Source organism: Rhinichthys klamathensis, unplaced genomic scaffold, assembly GCF_029890125.1.
Source record: "Rhinichthys klamathensis goyatoka isolate OS25496 unplaced genomic scaffold, OSU_Roscu_1.1 h1tg000185l_1, whole genome shotgun sequence".
NCBI classification, from domain to species: domain Eukaryota; kingdom Metazoa; phylum Chordata; class Actinopteri; order Cypriniformes; family Leuciscidae; genus Rhinichthys; species Rhinichthys klamathensis.
In genome coordinates this window covers 280,956-300,987 of record NW_026606713.1, presented here as the reverse complement: position 1 = coordinate 300,987, position 20,032 = coordinate 280,956, and the positions used below count along the sequence as shown (strand labels likewise).

General features: G+C 36.6%; 3 protein-coding genes across 4 annotated transcripts in view; all 3 read left to right on the top strand.

Annotated features, from left to right (window-relative positions):
* The first annotated feature begins 4,551 nt into the window (after positions 1-4,551).
* si:dkey-282h22.5 (uncharacterized protein LOC107988040 homolog) lies at positions 4,552-8,991 on the top strand. Of its 2 annotated transcripts, none has more exons than XM_056261737.1 (4): positions 4,552-4,718; positions 5,040-5,140; positions 6,222-6,348; positions 8,676-8,991. In XM_056261737.1, exons 2-4 carry the CDS (start codon positions 5,044-5,046, stop codon positions 8,944-8,946), a joined length of 495 nt encoding a protein of 164 aa, XP_056117712.1. In that variant the 5' UTR covers positions 4,552-4,718; positions 5,040-5,043; the 3' UTR covers positions 8,947-8,991. The 2 variants fall into 2 exon arrangements, with proteins under 2 accessions (XP_056117712.1, XP_056117713.1); XM_056261738.1 differs by having other exon boundaries at positions 4,553-4,718; positions 5,043-5,140.
* A 1,249-nt stretch (positions 8,992-10,240) lies between these two features.
* On the top strand, positions 10,241-16,076 carry antkmt (adenine nucleotide translocase lysine methyltransferase). The gene is made up of 7 exons (XM_056261734.1): positions 10,241-10,326; positions 11,592-11,648; positions 11,733-11,896; positions 11,984-12,088; positions 12,665-12,805; positions 15,370-15,420; positions 15,547-16,076. The coding sequence occupies exons 3-7, from the start codon at positions 11,735-11,737 to the stop codon at positions 15,733-15,735; spliced, it is 648 nt and encodes a 215-aa protein (XP_056117709.1). The 5' UTR covers positions 10,241-10,326; positions 11,592-11,648; positions 11,733-11,734; the 3' UTR covers positions 15,736-16,076.
* Positions 16,077-17,705: 1,629 nt separating this feature from the next.
* Positions 17,706-20,032, top strand: part of LOC130095076 (exportin-6) — a 39,933-nt gene continuing 37,606 nt past the window's right edge. The window contains exons 1-2 of the mRNA XM_056261741.1: positions 17,706-18,174; positions 19,767-19,857. Of these exons, the coding sequence (XP_056117716.1) occupies positions 18,172-18,174; positions 19,767-19,857 (94 nt within the window). The 5' untranslated portion in view covers positions 17,706-18,171. The remainder of the gene's footprint in view (positions 18,175-19,766; positions 19,858-20,032) is intronic.

The window sequence follows — 20,032 nt, the reverse complement described above, 5'->3', positions numbered from 1 at the left end:
CATAAAAATCCAACCTGGTTTAGATCAGATTCAGGCAGCGGAAAGAAAAAAAATCTGAATATAGCAATACATATGAAGCAAGCAGATGTATTTTAGAGGTGGATTAACAATGAAGTTTTTTTTTATACAGGCGTTGTTAAAATCACACATTATTACATCAACTGAAACACAACTCTTAAATCAATAAAAAAAATTGTACCAAAATTAAAAACAGATATATGCATTTTTTCCACAGACATATTGGGAAAAATGTATCACCATAAAGTTCAAATGTTATTGGCCTAATAATTTATATAGTTTCACAAAGAGCTCAAAAGAATACACGTAAGCTTAATCTGTTTTAAAGCTTTATATATTGATGCATGTATTATATTTATTTTAATTTAAAAGCTAAATTTATTGTCAGTTAATAGAATAATTGAATATATTATATAAATTAAACATAATTATAATTCATATAATATAAATATAAATAATTAGCAGTAAAAGATTAGCAATTTTTGTCTCTAAAATGTTTTCATTATAAACTGCTTAGAGTGAAACTAAGATACAGGGGGAGTGGCTTTATTGCATCTTTACTCAAAGCTGATTTGACAAATTTTGGTCTGCGATCTCTAACCCAGAATAAATCCTGTTCTGGAGCAGGTTAGCCTTGTAGCAGAAGTTACCATGGCGATGAAACCCGCTAAAAACCAATCCTCCTTCTTGAGTCCGAAAAACCAGAGTTTGTTCAAACTAATCTTGAACTTACCTGGGTAGAAACTGAAAACGGCTTTATGCAACAGGCCACAGATCAAGAACAAACTCTAAACGTGAGCAAGCAATCTCAAAACGTGACAATAGCAATGCCCTGGCATCATGGCAGCAAGTTTGCATAGGTAAGCAACACATAGGACACATTCTTCAGCTAAGTTTTAAATAACATAGGCTACTTTCAATTTCCATGTTTTTGAGACCTCTGGCCTTTAGGTTTTTACAAAATCACTCAAAGCTGTTTGGATCTTTGATGTTTGTCACACCTCACAGTTCTCACAAAGATTGGAGATGCATGTGATTGATTCTGGAACATGCGGTAGTTTTTTATTGTAGCACTCGGTCTGGCATTGTCATGCTGATGAATGAGTTTATACTGATACGAAAAGAGGCGAAGCCAAGCTGTTATTTGTTCCAAATGCTGAATTACGTAATGCTCTCATGACTCTAGGGAACTGCCTTGGCCAGATCCTTTCTGCACACTTTCAGAACATGCAGTTTATGTAATGAAAGCTCAAAAGGTCAATGAGGAACATTCTCATTTTCACAAGGGTCTATGAAATATGATCCAGTCAGAACATCTATTTTCGCTTCTCGTTTGAAAACGGTTAAGTAATGTCACATGATTTCTGTGCACAATGAAGTCAAGTTATCACGGCTTTTGGGAAAAAGAGCATTCCCGTCAAAAACACCCACAAGGCACATGGAACTGTTTTGGAAATCCTTGGGTCTAATGGGAATTGCTTTACTACGATCGGTTTTCATTTTTACAAAAGTATTTTCTGAACAACAGGTGCAGGTCGGTTACGCTCTTAAAGGGGTAGTTGCAACTTTATATGTATATATATATATATATATATATATATATATATATATATATATATATATATATATATAAAATGAAAGTCAATGGTGTCCAAAATAACATTAATCCCCATTCAGTTTCATTGTATGCGAAAAACCTTTTCCTTTTTCCTCAGAAGAAAGAAAGTCATACAGGTTTAGAGTGATATATGAAGGTGAGTAAATAATGAAAGAACCTTAATTTTTGGATGGACGATCCCTTTAACTCACTGAAGGCCCATTCACACCAAGAACCATAACTATAAAAATACAGTAATGATAACTATATTAGCGTCCACACCAACTGACGATAATGTTCTGTTTCTTATAAGCGCAAACACAGTTATGTTGTCTAATGCGCACACTTTTTTAAACTCGGGCAGGTTCAGCTGATTCCAATGGTATCGTTCCTCTGTGTCATTATTAGGCTATCTGTGGTGTGACTCGCTCAATTGACACTGTTCTCACGCTCTCATGCCACACATCCACTTTCTCACGCACTGAAAAAACATTCCGGAGCAAAGAAAGAAAGACCAGGTTACTTTTTATATGAAACAAAGGCCCTGTTTAAACCTGCATTAAGGTGCGGTCGATCGGATCGCAAGTGGACGACGCTAAATACAGGTGTAAACAGGGACTGTCAATTTTATTATAAAATTCAAATAATACATAATGCTTTGGCGCTCTTTAATGTGCCGTGACAGATCTCTGTAGCTCCTCAGTGCAAGCAGTGAACCGATCTGTCTTCTTTATTACTATAGCACCACATAAACACGAATGAACATCAGAAGGTACAATGAAAGATACAGTACAGCTTACTGAAATGTATCGTGTCCATGTAACGCTCCTTCCCCATCCATAATTCTCACTCCAAGCTAAACTAAAAAGTTGACAGCCCTGATACTATTAAAGCTTAAGTCAGAAATGTGCGAACTGACAAATTTTTAATAAATAAAACTATGTGAAAGCGCGATTGAGGATGAAATGCTGAACACACTCAAGAAGGATAACTGATATCAAAGAAGCAAAAAGCCGCCGTAATCCTTACAAAGGGATCATCTGCTGTTGAAGCATGTTTTTCCTTTTCCTCCCCTGCATACTTTTTCGCCGGCCAGATTATGATGAAATATTTCATTGTTCCCTATTACAGCCTGCTAGATGTTATATTTTACTACAGAATGTCTGCAAATGCAGCTTCAGCTTGTGTGTTGGTGTCGCGTCCATGATCAGTCGGGTCCAGATGTTGAGCAGATCTTTACAGGGAGCGGCAGGAATGCTGTGACATCAAACACTTCTCTGCTGGCATTGATCCCAGATCTGGAAGTGATGCGGCAAGAGTTATGCTGATAACTATCGTCCCCTCAGTCAGTGACGGGAAAATGTCTGGACGAGGGAGATCCTCGTTTCTGTTTGACTAGTGTCTGGAAGAGAGTAAATATGAGCTCCTTAGCCATAAAGAGAAGCCATTTGTGGTTTAAAGATATAATTTGCAAAGAGGACATCTGTTTAAACAGAGCTTTAAATAGTGGTGTTTGCTAAATCAAGTGATCAGTCTTAAAGGGCCAGTTCACCCAAAAATTCTGTCATTTTCTCATCCTTATGTCGTTCAAACCCTTTTTCTTCTGTGGAAGACATCAGAAGATATGTTGAAAAATGCAATATTGTATGTTCAAGATCCCTTAAAGTTGTAACTGCAAGTCTTCACCAAGGCTGCATTTATTTGATCAAAAATGCGGCTAAACAGTAATATTGTAAAATAGTATTACAGTTTAAAATAACAGTTTTTATTCGAATATATTGTAAAGTGTAATTTATTCCTGTGATCAAAGCTGAATTTTCAGCATCATTACTCCGGTCTTCAGTGTCACATGATCCTTCAGAAATCATTATAATATGAAGATTTGATGCTCAAGAAACATTTCTAATTATTATCAATGATAATTGCTAATTTTTGTGTCAAAAATTATTAGAAACCGTGATACATTTTTTCAGTTTTTTTAAGGATAGAAAGTTCAAAAGAACAGCATTTATTTGAATTTAAAAATCTTTTGTAACATAAATGTCTTTACTGTCATTTTTTATTAATTAAATGCATCTTTAAGAAAAATATTCATTTATTTTAAAAAAATGACCCCAAACATTTGAATGGTAGTGTATCTTATTGTAAGTATTTACCAGTCATTTGAAAAGGTAATCGATTAGTACCATGTCGAACTGTTTTATACCATCATTTCATTCATTAGAAGTTTCTTCTATAATTCTGACTACAAAAAAAAAATACACACAAATTAGTCAATGGTTGTCATACAGTAAGATTATAGAGTGGTTAAATTAATGTGGGCAGCAGCCTAGATCATTTAGTCTTGCAATAATTCCAATGCTTTCAATGAGAAATGCTTTCATTTGATGAGTTCATATTGAGATATCTGATGTTTAATTGCAGTTGGTGGAGACGAATGTGAGCCAGGGTTATTATAACCAACTAAAAAATAAAACCATAAATATATTTTTTTAATACATTTGAACTAAAATAGATATGAACTTAAATTAATTTTAATATGAATATTAAATATAATTTTTTTTTTTAAAATCGTCTATAGGTGCCAAAAAACATTTCTCATTAAAGTAAAACTGATATAAAAATGAATAAAAACTATATAGACATATATAAAAAATAAATAAAAAAAAACTACAAAAAAAACTAACTAAAAACTAAAATACAAAGAAAATACAAAAAAATAATTTTAAATATTTAAAAAACTATAATAGTATCTCAATGATACCAAAATAACACTGATGTGAGTTTACTCTTTAGGTTTTCTTTAGGAGAAACATCTAAGAAGCAGGAGACTCCATGTCATTGCCATCTAGAAACATTTAGGATATTAAAGAAATCTCAGATTTGTTACAATGAAACTCGTGATGAGAGCGGTGATGTCATGTATGTGTTTGTCTCTGTCGAGGGGGTGGGAACAGGTCGAGGGAAGGATTTTGGAGCGTGGTATATTGCTATAAACCAGCAGACGCAGTTATGTTCCTTCACTTGAATCTCAGTAACAGGGATTATTTCATGCAAGCAACTCCGATGACCACTGGAACAATCTCCCAGCACACGAACTGAGGTATTTACCCTTGACTGCACCTCGGATATTATTCCAACACACAATATGACCTTTAACTGTTCCAGTGAGATCTCGTTTGGAGCATTTTTAGACTTTACAGATGCTCTGCGTTGTCTGCATCTGCTCAGTATTTAACAATCTGTTTACCAGACAGTCTATGAAGCCCTTCATCAGATTTTATTTAACTATTTCCAATAGTGAAGGTTTCTTAAATGTGTGAAGCATATGCTGAAAATCATGAACTCTTATAAAAGTCCGAGATAATGTCAGATTCTCAGATGCTTTGCACTGTCCTGATGACATGGTTGTTGTTTCTCTGAGGAGGATGAGGATGAAGAGCGCTCTGAACCTGCTGTCGCTGCTGTGTCTGTGTGCGGCCCAGAAGAAACTGACCCAGGACACGTCTGAGTGGGACCACCGAGGTAAAATCTCTTCAACTTTATTTTTATTTTTCATTTTTTTAGTATCAGAACAGGTGATGTGAGGAAAAATCCTGACCGATCTTATTAATTTCACTCTTGAGGAGCAGTTGTGCTGATATAATGCAAATGTTTGTAGAATGCCTCCAAAATAGTTTAGAGGATCAATATTTTTTACCAGTAGTGTTCAAAATAGATCTAAAAAATATTAATGTGTTCTGTTCTATTTTTATTTTTTTATAAGTATCAGTGAAAAGATTCTAAACTTTCAGAAAATATTGTTTATGTCACTGGGGAAGAACTCTTAAATGGACATATTTTTGCACATTTTTTTCTGGAAATATAAGATTATATGTGCTGTTTTATATTTATTTCACATGAGGGTCATAAGTTTTACAACCCGTTTCACTTATACTTTGGACATGACCGTTTAAAACACTGATTTGTGTATTTTTTGTTGTTGTTTTCTAGCACAAAAAAAAATGCATTAATGAAATCCTAAGTTACTGATTTAAAAAAAAAATGAAGGAAAATGTCAGAATGGATCATAGTTATTATAGTTAACTAAAACTAAAAACATAAAAAACTTTTGTTACTTGAAATAAAATAAAATTTAACAATAATACATATATTGTTAAAGTATGATAATATTAATATATATATATATATATATATATATATATATATATATAAATATATAAAAAATTAAATGTAATATTAATAAACTTAAATATTTATTTCAGCTAGTTAAGTCAATTTCATTTAGTTAAATCAAGATTTTATTAGTTTCACTTGCTGTACTAATAAATCTAAAACTAATACTGAAATAAAAACATAGACATACAAATAACAGAAATACACAACAGAATTACTGTAATAAAACTTGAGCTAAAATGTAGCATATTAAAATGTAGATGTAGAATAATTTCGACATTCAAAGTAAGAACGATCTCAAAAAGGTTTAGCCTCGTCTGAAACAAACGTCCTTCAGCACAAATGATGGATCGCTGTGGCATTAAAGCATCTTTGATTGAGTTTTCATATGACCAGAAGCTCAGTGTGAAGTTGTGTTCGCTTGTCACAGACAAACCCAAAGGCAAGAGCTGTTCAAACCTGACGCAGGTCCTGGACAACTGGAAATACGCCATCATGTACCAGGTCAAAGACATGCTGGTCAACGATCATGCGTCCATCTTACCCGAATATAACAGGTAGGATGTGAAATCTGTTGTTGTTGTAACTTTTGTAGGTGTTTGGTTTCATGAAATGAGGTATTTTCTGTGACTTACCTAATGGAAACCAAAGCTAGTCTGTCCATACACATGCTAGTCCACTCCAGTCTGAGGCAATCTGGCCATTTTCTCTGTGCCATTTTCCTTTCTGTTTCTTTTTTTTTTCACAGCAACTGGAGAAAATTAGGATCACATGCCATAAAAGGAAATGATTATTAATCCAAAAATGCTTTGACTGAAATGAACCACTTAATCTGCTCAATATGCCGCCTTCTCAAGGTGCAGGACCTTTGATCCGGAGCCTAAAATCTGTGTAGCAGCTGAAAGACTTCATGTGTATAATTACTACATCATTTCTAATTCTGCTACAGATCATAATTTACTTTTATAACCTGAGCGAATAAAATATGGAAGGATGGATGAATGGATGGATGGACAGATGAAAGTAAGGATGGATGGATGGATGGATGGATGATTAGATGGATGGATGGACAGATGGAAGTAAGGATGATGGGTGGATCGAAAGATGGACGGACAGATGGAAGTATGGATAGATGGATGGATGGACGGACAGATGGAACTATGGATGGATGGATGGATGGATGGATGGATGGATGGATGGATGGATGGATGGACGGACAGATGGAATTATGGATGGATGGACAGATGGATGGATGGATGAATGGATGAATGGATGAAAGGATGGAAGGATGGATGGAAGGATGGACGGATGGACGTTACAGATGGAAGTATGGATGGATGGATGGATGGATGGATGGATGGATGGATGCATGGATGGATGGATGGATGGATGGATGCATGGATGGAAGTATGGATGGATGAATGGATGGATGGACAGATGAAAGTAAGGATGGATGGATGGATGATTAGATGGATGGATGGACAGATGGAAGTAAGGATGATGGGTGGATGGAAAGATGGATGGACAGATGGAAGTATGGATGGATGGATGGACGGACAGATGGAAGTTAGGATGGATGGATGAATGGAAGGATGGATGGACGGACAGATGGAAGTATGGATGGATGGATGGATGGACGGACAGATGGAAGTATGGATGGATGGATGGATGGACGGACAGATGGAATTATGGATGGATGGACAGATGGATGGATGGATGGATGAATGGATGGAAGGATGGATGGAAGGATGGATGGATGGACATATGGAAGTATGGATGGATGGATGGATGCATGGATGGATGGATGGATGCATGGATGGAAGTATGGATGGATGGAAGTATGGATGGACAGATGGATGGATGGACAGATGGAAGTATGGATGGATGGACAGATGGATGTATGGATGGATGTATGGATGGATGGATGGGTGCATGGATGGACAGATGGAAGTATGGATGGATGGATGGATGGAAGGATGGACAGATGGAAGTATGGATGGATGGATGGATGGATGGATGGATGGATGGATGGATGGATGGATGGTGGATGGATAGAAGGATGGATAAATGGATGGATAAATGGATGGATGAATGGATGGACAGATGAAAGTAAGGATGGATGGAAGGACAGATGAAAGTAAGGATGGATGGACAGATTAAAGTAAGGATGGATGAGTAGATGGATGGATGGACAGATGGAAGGAAGGAAGGATGGTTGGATGGATGGATGGATGGACAGATGGAAGTAAGGTTGATGGATGGATGATGGAAGGAAGGAAGAAGGGAAGGATGGATGGAAGGAAGGAAGTAAGGATCATGGAAGGAAGGAAGGAAGGAAGGAAGGAAGGATGGATGATGGATGGAAGTAAGGATGGATGGATGGATAGATAGATAGATAGATAGATAGATAGATAGATAGATAGATAGATAGATAGATAGATAGATAGATAGATAGATAGATAGATAGATAGATAGATAGATAGATAGATAGATAGATAGATGATTAATTGTTAACATTATAATTAATAGTAAAATTAATATGATGTCAAAAACCGCATGTATATTAATAAAATATTCAATTTGTACAATTTCTGAAGATAAAGTCAGCGGTGCTTGCCTGTATAAAACTCATCATCACTACGTTACTGTGTTGTAGGCAGTTGCCATGGGGTTGCTAAGATGTTCTAAAAAATTTAGTGTGTTGCTAGGATGTGTGGTTGCCAGGCCATTACTTACTTTCCCCAATCAAAAGAATTTCATGCAAACCACATGATTTAAGGAATTATTTATGCAGGACTATTTATGAATAATTATTACTTGGTTTGTTTGTTTTCTTTTTCGTGTTTTTTCTGTATATATCTGATGTTGTTTTTGTTGTGCACAGGATCCAGCCCCTGTCGGATGCGGTGGGAGATCTCTATAAGCAGTTCGACACTCTGAAGGAGAACCTGGCCAAGCTAACCAACAAGTTTGACAAAGTGGAAAGCTTTGTGGACGAGATCCAAGCAGGGAAATTCCCCAAGCCAAAACTCTGGACATCCCAGAGACACTCTGTCAGGAGAATCCCACAACAGATCCCAGCGAAGAGTCCTGTAAAAGTCCCGGGTAAAGCCCTGTGGGCTCAGAGGAGAGCCAGACGAGGTCCCGGCACCTAGCCGGAGAGGACAGCAGATCTGGACACATAATCATGATGCTTTTCCAGAGATGAATTCAATACAGAGCAACATTCTGGGATTTACAATGTTTTATATTACAAAATATACAGACTTAGTCAAGTCATAAACTGGCTGTATGGAACATGCATATGAAAGGTTATTTGTATAGTGTGATGTATAGTTTGACTTTTATGCATGCGTTTAGAAATATATGAAATGTATATTATGTCATATCACAAATCCATTTATTTTTTAATATTAGAGCTATACTAGTGGAAAATATGAGGAAAAAAAATCTAAATCACAAAATCTTAAAGGTATGATGCCTTAAATATTGAAATGTTTACTTTCCCCCTCTTTTACCGATTCACTAGAGCTTATAATGTGTGTGTAATTACTGTATTCCAAACTCCCACGAATATATGCATATGTTTTAGCATGTTTATCATGGCACATTACTTAAACAATAAGCATATCAGTGTGTTGTTTAGCATCTCGTTGTTGCATGCTATAAGAATAAGCTACAAGTAACTACTTTAAAAAGGAAACAACGGCTCACAATTATTATGGGAAAATATTCGCCAGTTCTGAAGAACTGAAAATACAAAAATTATGAAATATTTCTGATGGACAGTGTCTGTCCTCTACGATCATTGTAAGAGATCTGAACATCTTGAAGACTGAAGTGATTGTTGACATTAATAGAAATATGTTGACATTAAAACTTGTCTGAATCAGGATCATGTTTATATAATAATGTTTTTTTCTTGGAAAATTCATGCAATAAATGTCTGATGTCTGATACATTCTTTGTTATGATGGTTTGTTGAAATGAAAATAAATGGTCAGTGTCAGTCTGGCCAGCTGTGACTTCCTCTCCCTTTATAAGACCGCCATCATCTGAACCACAGACGGTAAAAACATTCCATCAATGCAGTCAGGAGGCTATTATTCATAGATTAAGCATCAGTGAAATGTGTGCTAATTTAGCCGACAAGTTAAACAGTTTTCGTCGAGAAATATGTCATGATGTACCGGTAACTAGATTTTATGTCAGATGATGTACATTAATGACTTCTTGTTAAAGAGACAGTTCCGTTTTAAAGAGACAGTTCCGTTTTAATGAGGGACACATAATATAAATGTTTTTTTTTTTTTTTTTATATATATATTTTTTTTAATGCTTTTTAAAATTATAATTCGTGCATTTAACCCGTGCGTAGATTGATGTTTTTTTTATTTGTAATTTTTTTAAACCCCATTATGATACTTCAATTTTGAATTATGCGTTAAGTCGCCGGACCTTTATTTTGAATCATCCAAAACCGGAAGTTTTTGTATTGCTGTAGTGTAAATATGTTCAGACCGCGTACATTGAAGGTTAGTTGGTTGTTTTTGAACGTTTGTTCAAAGATTGTAAATTGTTTTCGTATTCCACTTTATAAAAAAAATGCGTTTAACACGTTCAGTGCATGACTTTGATATGTCTGTGTTGTAAATATTTAGTAAAACAAAACTGACTGACCTTCAGAGATGTGAATGTTTCTCTTTTTTTACAAATATCTTCATATTTAGGGAATCGTGCGTTTTTATGCACAGAGTCGTTTCTAATCATAATTAGCCTTTTAAATTTAGACATAATATTTGTGGAAAGGGTACCTAAATTAGTACAACACACACACACACACACACACACACACACACACACACACACACACACACACACACACACACAGTGGGTTTACTGTACAACTCTGAAGACGTGTCAATAAAAGAACTTACATGTCAATAAAATAATTGGCTTTATTGGAAATTGCGGGTATTTTGTTGTGGTAAAAGGGGTAAATACAACCAAGTGTTACATTATTAAAATTGAATTATGGCCACATTGTCTATATTCCATGCCATTTTATCATATAAGTTACAATCTATAAGTGTTTATAATAAGTATAATGATTTTTGTGATCTTGTCAAGTCAACTCATCTTTATTTATATAGCGCTTTTTACAATACAGATTGTTTCAAAGCAGCTTTACAGAGATAACATGGAAATAATGCAACGAAGTTTGTTTCAGCTGTACAGCAGATCTAGAAGAAAAGTGTCATAGTCCAGCTTAAGTAAATTCAGTGATGGTTCATTCTTGTTGCAAAAAAAGTTATACATTTAGTCTATTTATCTGTACAACCACTCTGGAGAAAACCATGATGTCATCGTCCAGCTCAGTTCAGTTCTTGTTCAATGGTGTCAATGCAGACAGATCAATAATATTGTTGAATAGGCTATTAAGTGCATCTTAAAAGAGTTTAGATTCAACAGCCTTGGTGAATAAGGTACGGGATTCCCTATTCGCTCAGTCAAAACATTAAAGATTGACATGAATAAGAGATACTGTGCAAAGCCACAATACTTGTCTCTGATGTACGGTAGTTACTTCATTGGTTCTCATGTTGAGCGACACAATCAACTGTTAAGACTCGTCTTCATGAACTAACAATGTAAGAACACATTCCTAGAATAACCGAGCAGCCAAATTGTTCAGTTCCTCTAATACAAGGGTTAGATGGTGCAATTAAAATCTGCAATTTAACCTCAACACTCAAAAATAAACTAAATTAAAGTGAATTTCTTCACCCTGCAACTTCAGGTCCAAGCCTGGACCTCAAACCACTAAGCAACTTTTAGGCATCAACCCATTGCTCAGGTATGTGTGCAATCTGAAACTGTAAAACGATATAAAATATGATGTGTAAAATCTGATGTAGTCATACAGTGTTCATCTCTATAGCCATGGAAGACGACATACAGGAGGAGATGCTGTCCGAGTTCAGAGAGCGGCGTCTGGGCGGCTGGCAGATCCTGCAGCTGACGGCCGGCACGGGTCTGGCGGTCTACGCCGTCTGGGCAGGAATCCTAATGCCGGGGTTTCGCCGAGTGCCACTCAAACTACAGGTGAGGTTTGAGGAGCGTGTCGGTATTAATGCTGCACATGATGAGGGATTTATCAGCCCAATAACTGCTGCTGTGTTTGTGTTCCAGGTGCCTTATATGCCAGCGAGCAGAGCTCAAGTGTGTAACGTCATGACTCTTCTGAAGGGCAGATCTGGAGGCATCGCTGACCTGGGATCAGGGGACGGCAGGATTGTAAGTGATCCTCATACTTTTTCATTTAGTTTGGGATCGGTAAGATTTTTAAATGTTTTTGAAAGAAGTCTCTTATGCTCATCAAGGCTGCATTTATTTGATCAGACTTACAGTGAACAAAGTAATATTGTGAAATATTATTACTATTCAAAATAGTTTTTTTCTGTTGTAATATATTGTAAAATGTAATTTATTCATGTGATCAAAGCTGAATTTTCAGCATCATTACTCCAGTCTTCAGTGTCACATGATCCTTCAAAAATCAGTCTAATATGATGATTTGCTGCTCAAGAAGTATTTCTGATTATTGCAAATGTTAAAAACAGTTGTGCTGCTTCATTTTTTTGTGTGGAAACTGTGATACATTTTCTCAGGATTCTTTGATGAAGTTCAAAAGAACAGCATTTATTTGAAATAGAAATCTTTTGTAACATTATAATTGTCTTTACTGTCACTTTTGATCAAATTAATGTATACTTGCTGAATGAATGAATTTAAAAAAATATATATATATATTTTTTTTCCACTTTTGAATGTTATTATATGTGCTTTTGTGTTTGTTGTAAATGTGTGCAGGTGTTAGAAGCGTGTCGTGAGGGTTTCTCTCCAGCTGTTGGTTTTGAACTCAATCCTTGGCTTGTTCGTCTTGCACGCTTTCATGCGTGGAGAGCTGGACTCCACAGAAGTGTTTCATATCAGCGAGAGGACCTGTGGAAGGTATAGTGAACATCTAACAATCAAAATACTTTATTATATCCAAACAGATTATACAAATATTTTACCCTGACATTATACACCCATATTATACATATTTTTAATGCATTATATATACACTCACCTAAAGGATTATTAGGAACACCATACTAATACTGTGTTTGACCCCCTTTCGCCTTCAGAACTGCCTTAATTCTACAAGGTGCTGAAAGCATTCTTTAGAAATGTTGGCCCATATTGATAGGATAGCATCTTGCAGTTGATGGAGATTTGTGGGATGCACATCCAGGGCACGAAGCTCCCGTTCCACCACATCCCAAAGATGTTCTAATGGGTTGAGATCTGGTGACTGTGGGGGCCATTTTAGTACAGTGAACTCATTGTCATGTTCAAGAAACCAATTTGAAATGATTCGAGCTTTGTGACATGGTGCATTATCCTGCTGGAAGTAGCCATCAGAGGATGGGTACATGGTGGCCATAAAGGGATGGACATGGTCAGAAACAATGCTCAGGTAGGCCGTGGCATTTAAACGATGCCCAATTGGCACTAAGGGGCCTAAAGTGTGCCAAGAAAACATCCCCCACACCATTACACCATCACCACCAGCCTGCACAGTGGTAACAAGGCATGATGGATCCATGTTCTCATTCTGTTTACGCCAAATTCTGACTCTACCATCTGAATGTCTCAACAGAAATCGAGACTCATCAGACCAGGCAACATTTTTCCAGTCTTCAACTGTTCAATTTTGGTGAGCTCTTGCAAATTGTAGCCTCTTTTTCCTATTTGTAGTGGAGATGAGTGGTACCCGGTGGAGTCTTCTGCTGTTGTAGCCCATCCGCCTCAAGGCTGTGCGTGTTGTGGCTTCACAAATGTTTTGCTGCATACCTCGGTTGTAACAAGTGGTTATTTCAGTCAAAGTTGCTCTTCTATCAGCTTGAATCAGTCGGCCCATTCTCCTCTGACCTCTAGCATTAACAAGGCATTTTCGCCCACAGGACTGCCGCACACTGGATGTTTTTCCCTTTTCACGCCATTCTTTGTAAACCCTAGAAATGGTTGTGCGTGAAAATCCCAGTAACTGAGCAGATTGTGAAATACTCAGACCGGCCCGTCTGGCACCAACAACCATGCCACGCTCAAAATTGCTTAAATCACCTTTCTTTCCCATTCTGACATTCAGTTTGGAGTTCAGGAGATTTTCTTGACCAGGGCCACACCCCTAAATGCATTGAAGCCACTGCCATGTGATTGGTTGATTAGATAATTGCATTAATAAGAAATTGAACAGGTGTTCCTAATAATCCTTTAGGTGAGTGTATATACAGTAAATATGTGTGTGTGTGTGTGTGTGTGTATATATATATATATGTGTGTGTGTATATAAATGTATAATATTTATGTATGTATGTGTGTGTGTGCCATCAATCATCTGTAAAAAATGTGCCAAATCGGATGTGCTGTGGCGATCCCCCCCAAAAAAGAAAGAGAGAGTGCTGTCAATCTATTAAAAAACTCATTAATCACACATTTTTCTGTAATTAATAATGATAAATTCCATATAAACATAATATTTTTAAATTGTAATAATTTCACATTGAATCTCCAAATTAATGTAGAAACAACATAAAGACAGTATATTTTAAATATATTTTAAATACTTTTTCCTAAGTACTATAAATGAAAGCTAGTATCACTGATACTGCTGTCTCTGTTAAACTAATCTTTTCCTCAATTTTAGCCATTAATTGTAGTCATTCAAAATTACAGTATAACTAAAAAGGTATTATTTTTAACATTTAATAGGCTTTAAAAATATAACAACTTTTAATTGACCTTAAAACCATCATCCTTATTAAAGCTACAAGAGCAGTGAGTGATTTTGTCTTTTGTTCTTTGATTAACATTAATGACTGCATCAGGTTTATTGGGCTGCTGTCACTTTAAGAAGTCCTGATGCACATGGCACAGATCTGAAATACATCCAATTTTCTACATTACGTTAAGACTTTTTAAAATCATTTAAGACTGTGCTTACGAGGATACTCGACAAAAATGGGCATTTTGACAGTTGTGCTCTTCGAGTCAGTCGGGTTTTTGTTCACAGAGAGCCGCTTCACACATAGCGCGCCAGTACAGTTTTAAGTTGTGCCTTTTCGTGCTTGAATGGTTTAAAAGCACTTGAATGAATGAGAGCGTGATCATATAATGTAACGCAGCCGTATTTTTAAAGCGTTAATCTGAAAAAGGCGTTCATTTTGACAGCACTAATATTGAAAGATAATTTACCCAGACATTATACAGCCAAATTATACATATTTTGTTATGCATAATATATATTTTATTTATATATCAATATATTTTACCCAGTTATTAAACACCCATATTATACCCCAAACAAAATACCTGTGGAAGGTATTTTGAACATCTAAACACCTAAAATACTATATTATACTCAAACAGATTCTCTCATATAAATACACTGTCCTAAATTCTCATACACATTTCTCATACAGAAGCAAGATATGATTTATAAATTAGTGTTTTTGCATGTGTATTTCCAGGTTGATCTCTCAGCGTATAAAAATGTCACAGTATTTCTAGCCCCAAGTGTGGTAAGTCCCACAGTGGTTCCTAAATCATTTAATAAGATGCAATAGACCTTATTCAATCAGTTCATGCATTTGCATCCTATTATTGAGGCTAAAGGCCTTACACACCATGTACTGTGTGTTTATCAGTTAAGTCTTTTACAAAAGAAGCTACTGGCGGAGCTCCCTGAAGACGCTTTGATTGTGGCGGGACGTTTTCCGTTTCCTGATTGGACGGCGTGCAAACTAGAGGGTGAAGGTGCGGACAGAGCGTGGGCCTATCGCATACAAGAACTGAGACGCCGCCACCAATCACAAGATACAAACGTCTCCAGATGAGAAACGTTTTAAAAAAAATCTCTGCTTTCTTATTTTAGCTTGGTTTTTGTTTTATCATGTTTTACAGAATTGTTTGATGCACAGAATGTTTTAAAAAGAAACTTTTAAATATGTAATTATATCATTTTTATTGCGCTATCACTCTTAAGCGAAACAACACATAAGATGTCGAAAAACACGTCGGTGTCTGTGAGTGTTCCTTAAAGGGTTCAAACCCGTGGATGACTTCCTGTTTCTTAATGTGACCCAGATAATGTCATGTGTACAGTCTCTTTAAGTGTTTCTCTTTTTCAGAAAAAAAAGGAAATAAACCACATATATTGTGAGTCATCTTTAATTAATATATTGTGTGAGAAGTGTATGTTTCTGAATGTTTACTACGCAGTCTGCAGTCTTACTCCACATGTACTTGAGTTGATGGGTTGCATAATGTGAACTGAAGTCGTTGAGCAAACCACATGAAACGATGAGCAAGAGAACGGCAAGCTCTTCCCTTTCAAGTTCAGAGATGACAGGCTGTCACAGACTGATTCTCACAATTCAAAAGTACATCTAACTGCAGAAACAAGAAGTACCAAAGCTTTATTGGCCATTTGGTCTATGCTGATATTTACAAAAGCCAGTGAATAATACAATCCACACACATATATATATATACAATACATTTGAGTGATTAGAAGTACTCAAACTACATTTATTGAAAATCACAAATATTTTGAAAAAAATATATAAACTGCTATCCATTGAGAAAGCCATTTGGAGCGGATGTCAAAACGAAATCACTTCGTATTGACCATTGGAAATATCTATAGCGGAATACCAGACGATTAAGAAAATTAAACAAATAAATAATACAAAAATAAATCAATTTAAATAAACATCTAACAGTACAGTAACAGTTCTATAATAATAAATAAAAACCAATAATGTAACTGGAAAGAAAATAAATGTATCATATAAATGGGGTCTTTATGTAGGTCTTAAGAAACTACATAAATGCCTTTTTAGGACGAGCTTGTTTATTTAGACTGAGAAGCTCTGCTTTAGAGGATGCATATGTGCAATAATGAGGCAATACCTGCACTCATAGTGCATACTGTACTCAACATGTGTCTTGTTGCGGCCGGTTTCATCCGGTCCAAGATTAAGATTTCACTTCCGGTAGTTTAATAGTTTGAGTAAAAGCATCTAGTAACTAGTTCCTAACTACAGTTTTCCGTACAGCGCATGAGTGTCTTCCTCCAGGGGCGCTTGACGGCTCACAACGCCGAGTCCCCTATGATGGAGACGCTTCAGATCTCACAACACTTAGTGTCTTATTGGAGATATTTTCATCATTCAAAGTATAATCATTTAATATAAATTGCTTACAAATATAAATGCTTGACATGCGAATGAAAATTTTCATCTGAATCAACTATGAAAGTATTTAAAGTACAATCCGGATTAGCAATCACACGACTGACTGTGACTGGTGTATTCTGACCAGCGCTGAGAAAAGTAACACGTATCACGTGATGTCTAAAGCGAAAGAAAACGGTGTTTAAAATGAAACTCCTTTTTAAACGTTTTCATCTAATTCATCTAATGTCCTGCAAAACATTTTACAACGTTTAAGTAGATCATGTGAGCTGTGTAGATTGATATTTTTTGTTCTAAAATAAATAGTTAAAAACAAACAAATACATTACATAGTTGAAAACATTTTGTTACATGTTTTCGGAGCTTTTTGTATAATTTGATTTTTTTTTTACCATTTATAAAATTGAAGAAATTTTCCGAATAAAATAACTAATTGCTGAATGTATTGGTCGGGGGGAAAGAAAAAACCTAACTAAAGAATCACTTCATTTTTTAGACCCGTCCCTCCTGACCAATTAGAAACAACTTTGACTCTTTAAGCCCCGCCCATCTAAGTACACACTCTTCCACACTATTTTCCGTTCTACCCATTCATGCTGATTCTGTGAGGACGATGTCACTTCCGTTAAGTTAATGGGCAGATGAGAGGAAGCTACGAGAGGCCTGCACGGAAAGAGAGATCCACTAACCCAAGGAGTGGCACTGTCAGACTTCTGAGGGCTCAAATTAAAGCTCCGAGTCCCACACAGCGCGAACACCACCCGAGGCGTGAAGAAGAGAGTCCCGGCACATTTTCAAGACCGCTGTTTGGTTGAACTTCTCTCTGTTTCGCAGTGGTTTAATGCGGGTTGTCTCCGTGTATCCGGGCAGCGTCAGTTCCAGTCTCGCGCTAGTTCAACAATAATAACAAGTGTCCCGGAGCCCGAAACCGGGGTCCACCGGGCGTGTGCGGGACAGTGATGCGGGGTTTCGGTGCTTCCAGAAGGTGAAACACAAAGGCCCCATAGGAAGCATGAGCGAGCAGATCCCGATTCATCTCATATCATAGCCGCATAAAAGCTCAAGAGCCCGGGCATGGTGAGTCCATATTATATAAAGCAAATATATTTATATGTATAAGACACTAACTTGTATATTTGATCCAAAATGTCTCTTATGTAATCGTGAACTTTTATATGTGCACCAATGCCTGGAGGTTGCATTGCTTTTGAAGCGTCTGTGCTTCATCTGTAAATTATCACATGACGTTGTGTTTGAAGCACTGATTTGATTTAAGCACCTGTCAAAAACACTTATTTTTATGTGCGTATTTCCGTAATATGATTTCTTATGATATATTTTGAGACCCATAGCAGATATAGATCTGTCAGATAAGAAGGTAAATCAAATGCATACGTTATTCTGTCTTTAAGGGATGAAATAAGGTGCTAGTCGCATAAATGAAACCGAGCACAGCTGCTTCTGCGTGTGAATGTAACGGTGTCCTCTCGAGTTATTGACAGTATGAACAGTATGAGGAAACCGAAGGCATTCTTCTGCTATTCTGTGACGTCACGCTGGAGCAATGCAACGTGTTGTGACTCATACGAAGAATTCAGAACCCTGAGCATCATCATCTTCATCTTCTTCATCACCAGCCCACTTCCTGCTTTCGTCTTCCATGCCATTCTTTTACTCTTCAGTGCATTCTCACACTCTTTTTTTTTTTTTTTTTTTAATGTGAGAAGTATTTCGAGCACTGAAAAAAGCAACTGTTGAGAAAAAACAACAACTAAAAATAGAATAAATAACCCAATAAAATAAATTAAACACCCCAAATAAGTATTTCCATCATTTTCTCATCCTCGTGATGGTCCAAACCGGTATGACTTTCTTTAAAAGATGCTTTGAAGAACAAATTATTTTGTGTCCCACAGAAGTCAGTCATACATGACAGGAGGGCAGGGGCGTTGAATTTAGTAGGGACGTGTCAACCTAGCAATATCCAGTAAAACTGATATATCCCTAGCAATAATTTCGATCGAAACTTACAATATATTTATATATTAATGTCCCCGTCACCACCAATTACAAAATCAAACCTACACCACTGCAGGAGGGTAATTTAAATAATGACTAACTTTTGATTTTTGAGTGAAAGATCCCTTTATGAGCTGTTAATAATTTCACAAAACATCAACAATAGTAAACAGTGTAAATAAAGCCGCCAAAGCATAAAACAGTCCAAAAACAGTAACTGTGTTACTGTTGAGCTTGCAGATCAGTTGTGAAAACATTTGAGGAATATATTGGTTAGTCTAAAATGGGACTTTATGTATATTAACAGTAATTCACAGTGTCTGTGATGGAAAAAACCTTGCATTGAGGATTCACAGTTCGATTATATGCGATTCGAGTGTTTGATGCATTGCATGGTTGCATTAAATGTTCAGACTGAAATGCCTTATCTTGTCATTTCTCATCTTTCTCTTCTGCCCTTCCCCCCACCTCTCTCTCTCTCTCTCTCTCTCTCTCTCTCTCTCTCTCTCTCTCTCTCTCTCTCTCTCTCTCTCCTCTCTCTCTCTCTCTCTCTCTCTCTCTCTCTCTCTCTCTCTCTCTCTCTCTCTCTCTCTCTCTCTCTCTCTCTCTCTCTCTCTCTCTCTCTCTCTCTCTCTCTCTCTCGTCTGCAGGCGTCAGAGGAGTCCTCCTTACGGGCCCTGGAGAGTCTTATGACAGAGTTTTTTCACAGCTGCACCACCAATGACCGCAAGAGAGAGATCGGTGAGCATACGCCTGACATTGGCCTTCACACCCTCATCATTTCCTGATTTGCAGAGTCACCCTTTGTGCTGTTATTAGCTGAATAGGCTGTCACTTGTTATGTCTGGCTGATATCAATAGATGTCCTATTTTCTCTTCTGAAACAAACATACTGAAATGTTAACATGTGATCGCC

Bases quoted from the DNA above. Each gene is read 5' to 3' on its own strand.
- si:dkey-282h22.5 (XM_056261737.1), top strand. From the start codon at position 5,044: ATGAGGATGAAGAGCGCTCTGAACCTGCTGTCGCTGCTGTGTCTGTGT. The intron at 5,141-6,221 runs GTAAAATCTCTT...CGCTTGTCACAG, and splicing joins GTCTGAGTGGGACCACCGAG to ACAAACCCAAAGGCAAGAGC. The intron at 6,349-8,675 runs GTAGGATGTGAA...TGTTGTGCACAG, and splicing joins ATCTTACCCGAATATAACAG to GATCCAGCCCCTGTCGGATG.
- antkmt (XM_056261734.1), top strand. From the start codon at position 11,735: ATGGAAGACGACATACAGGAGGAGATGCTGTCCGAGTTCAGAGAGCGG. The intron at 12,089-12,664 runs GTAAGTGATCCT...AAATGTGTGCAG, and splicing joins GATCAGGGGACGGCAGGATT to GTGTTAGAAGCGTGTCGTGA. The intron at 15,421-15,546 runs GTAAGTCCCACA...TGTGTTTATCAG, and splicing joins TATTTCTAGCCCCAAGTGTG to TTAAGTCTTTTACAAAAGAA.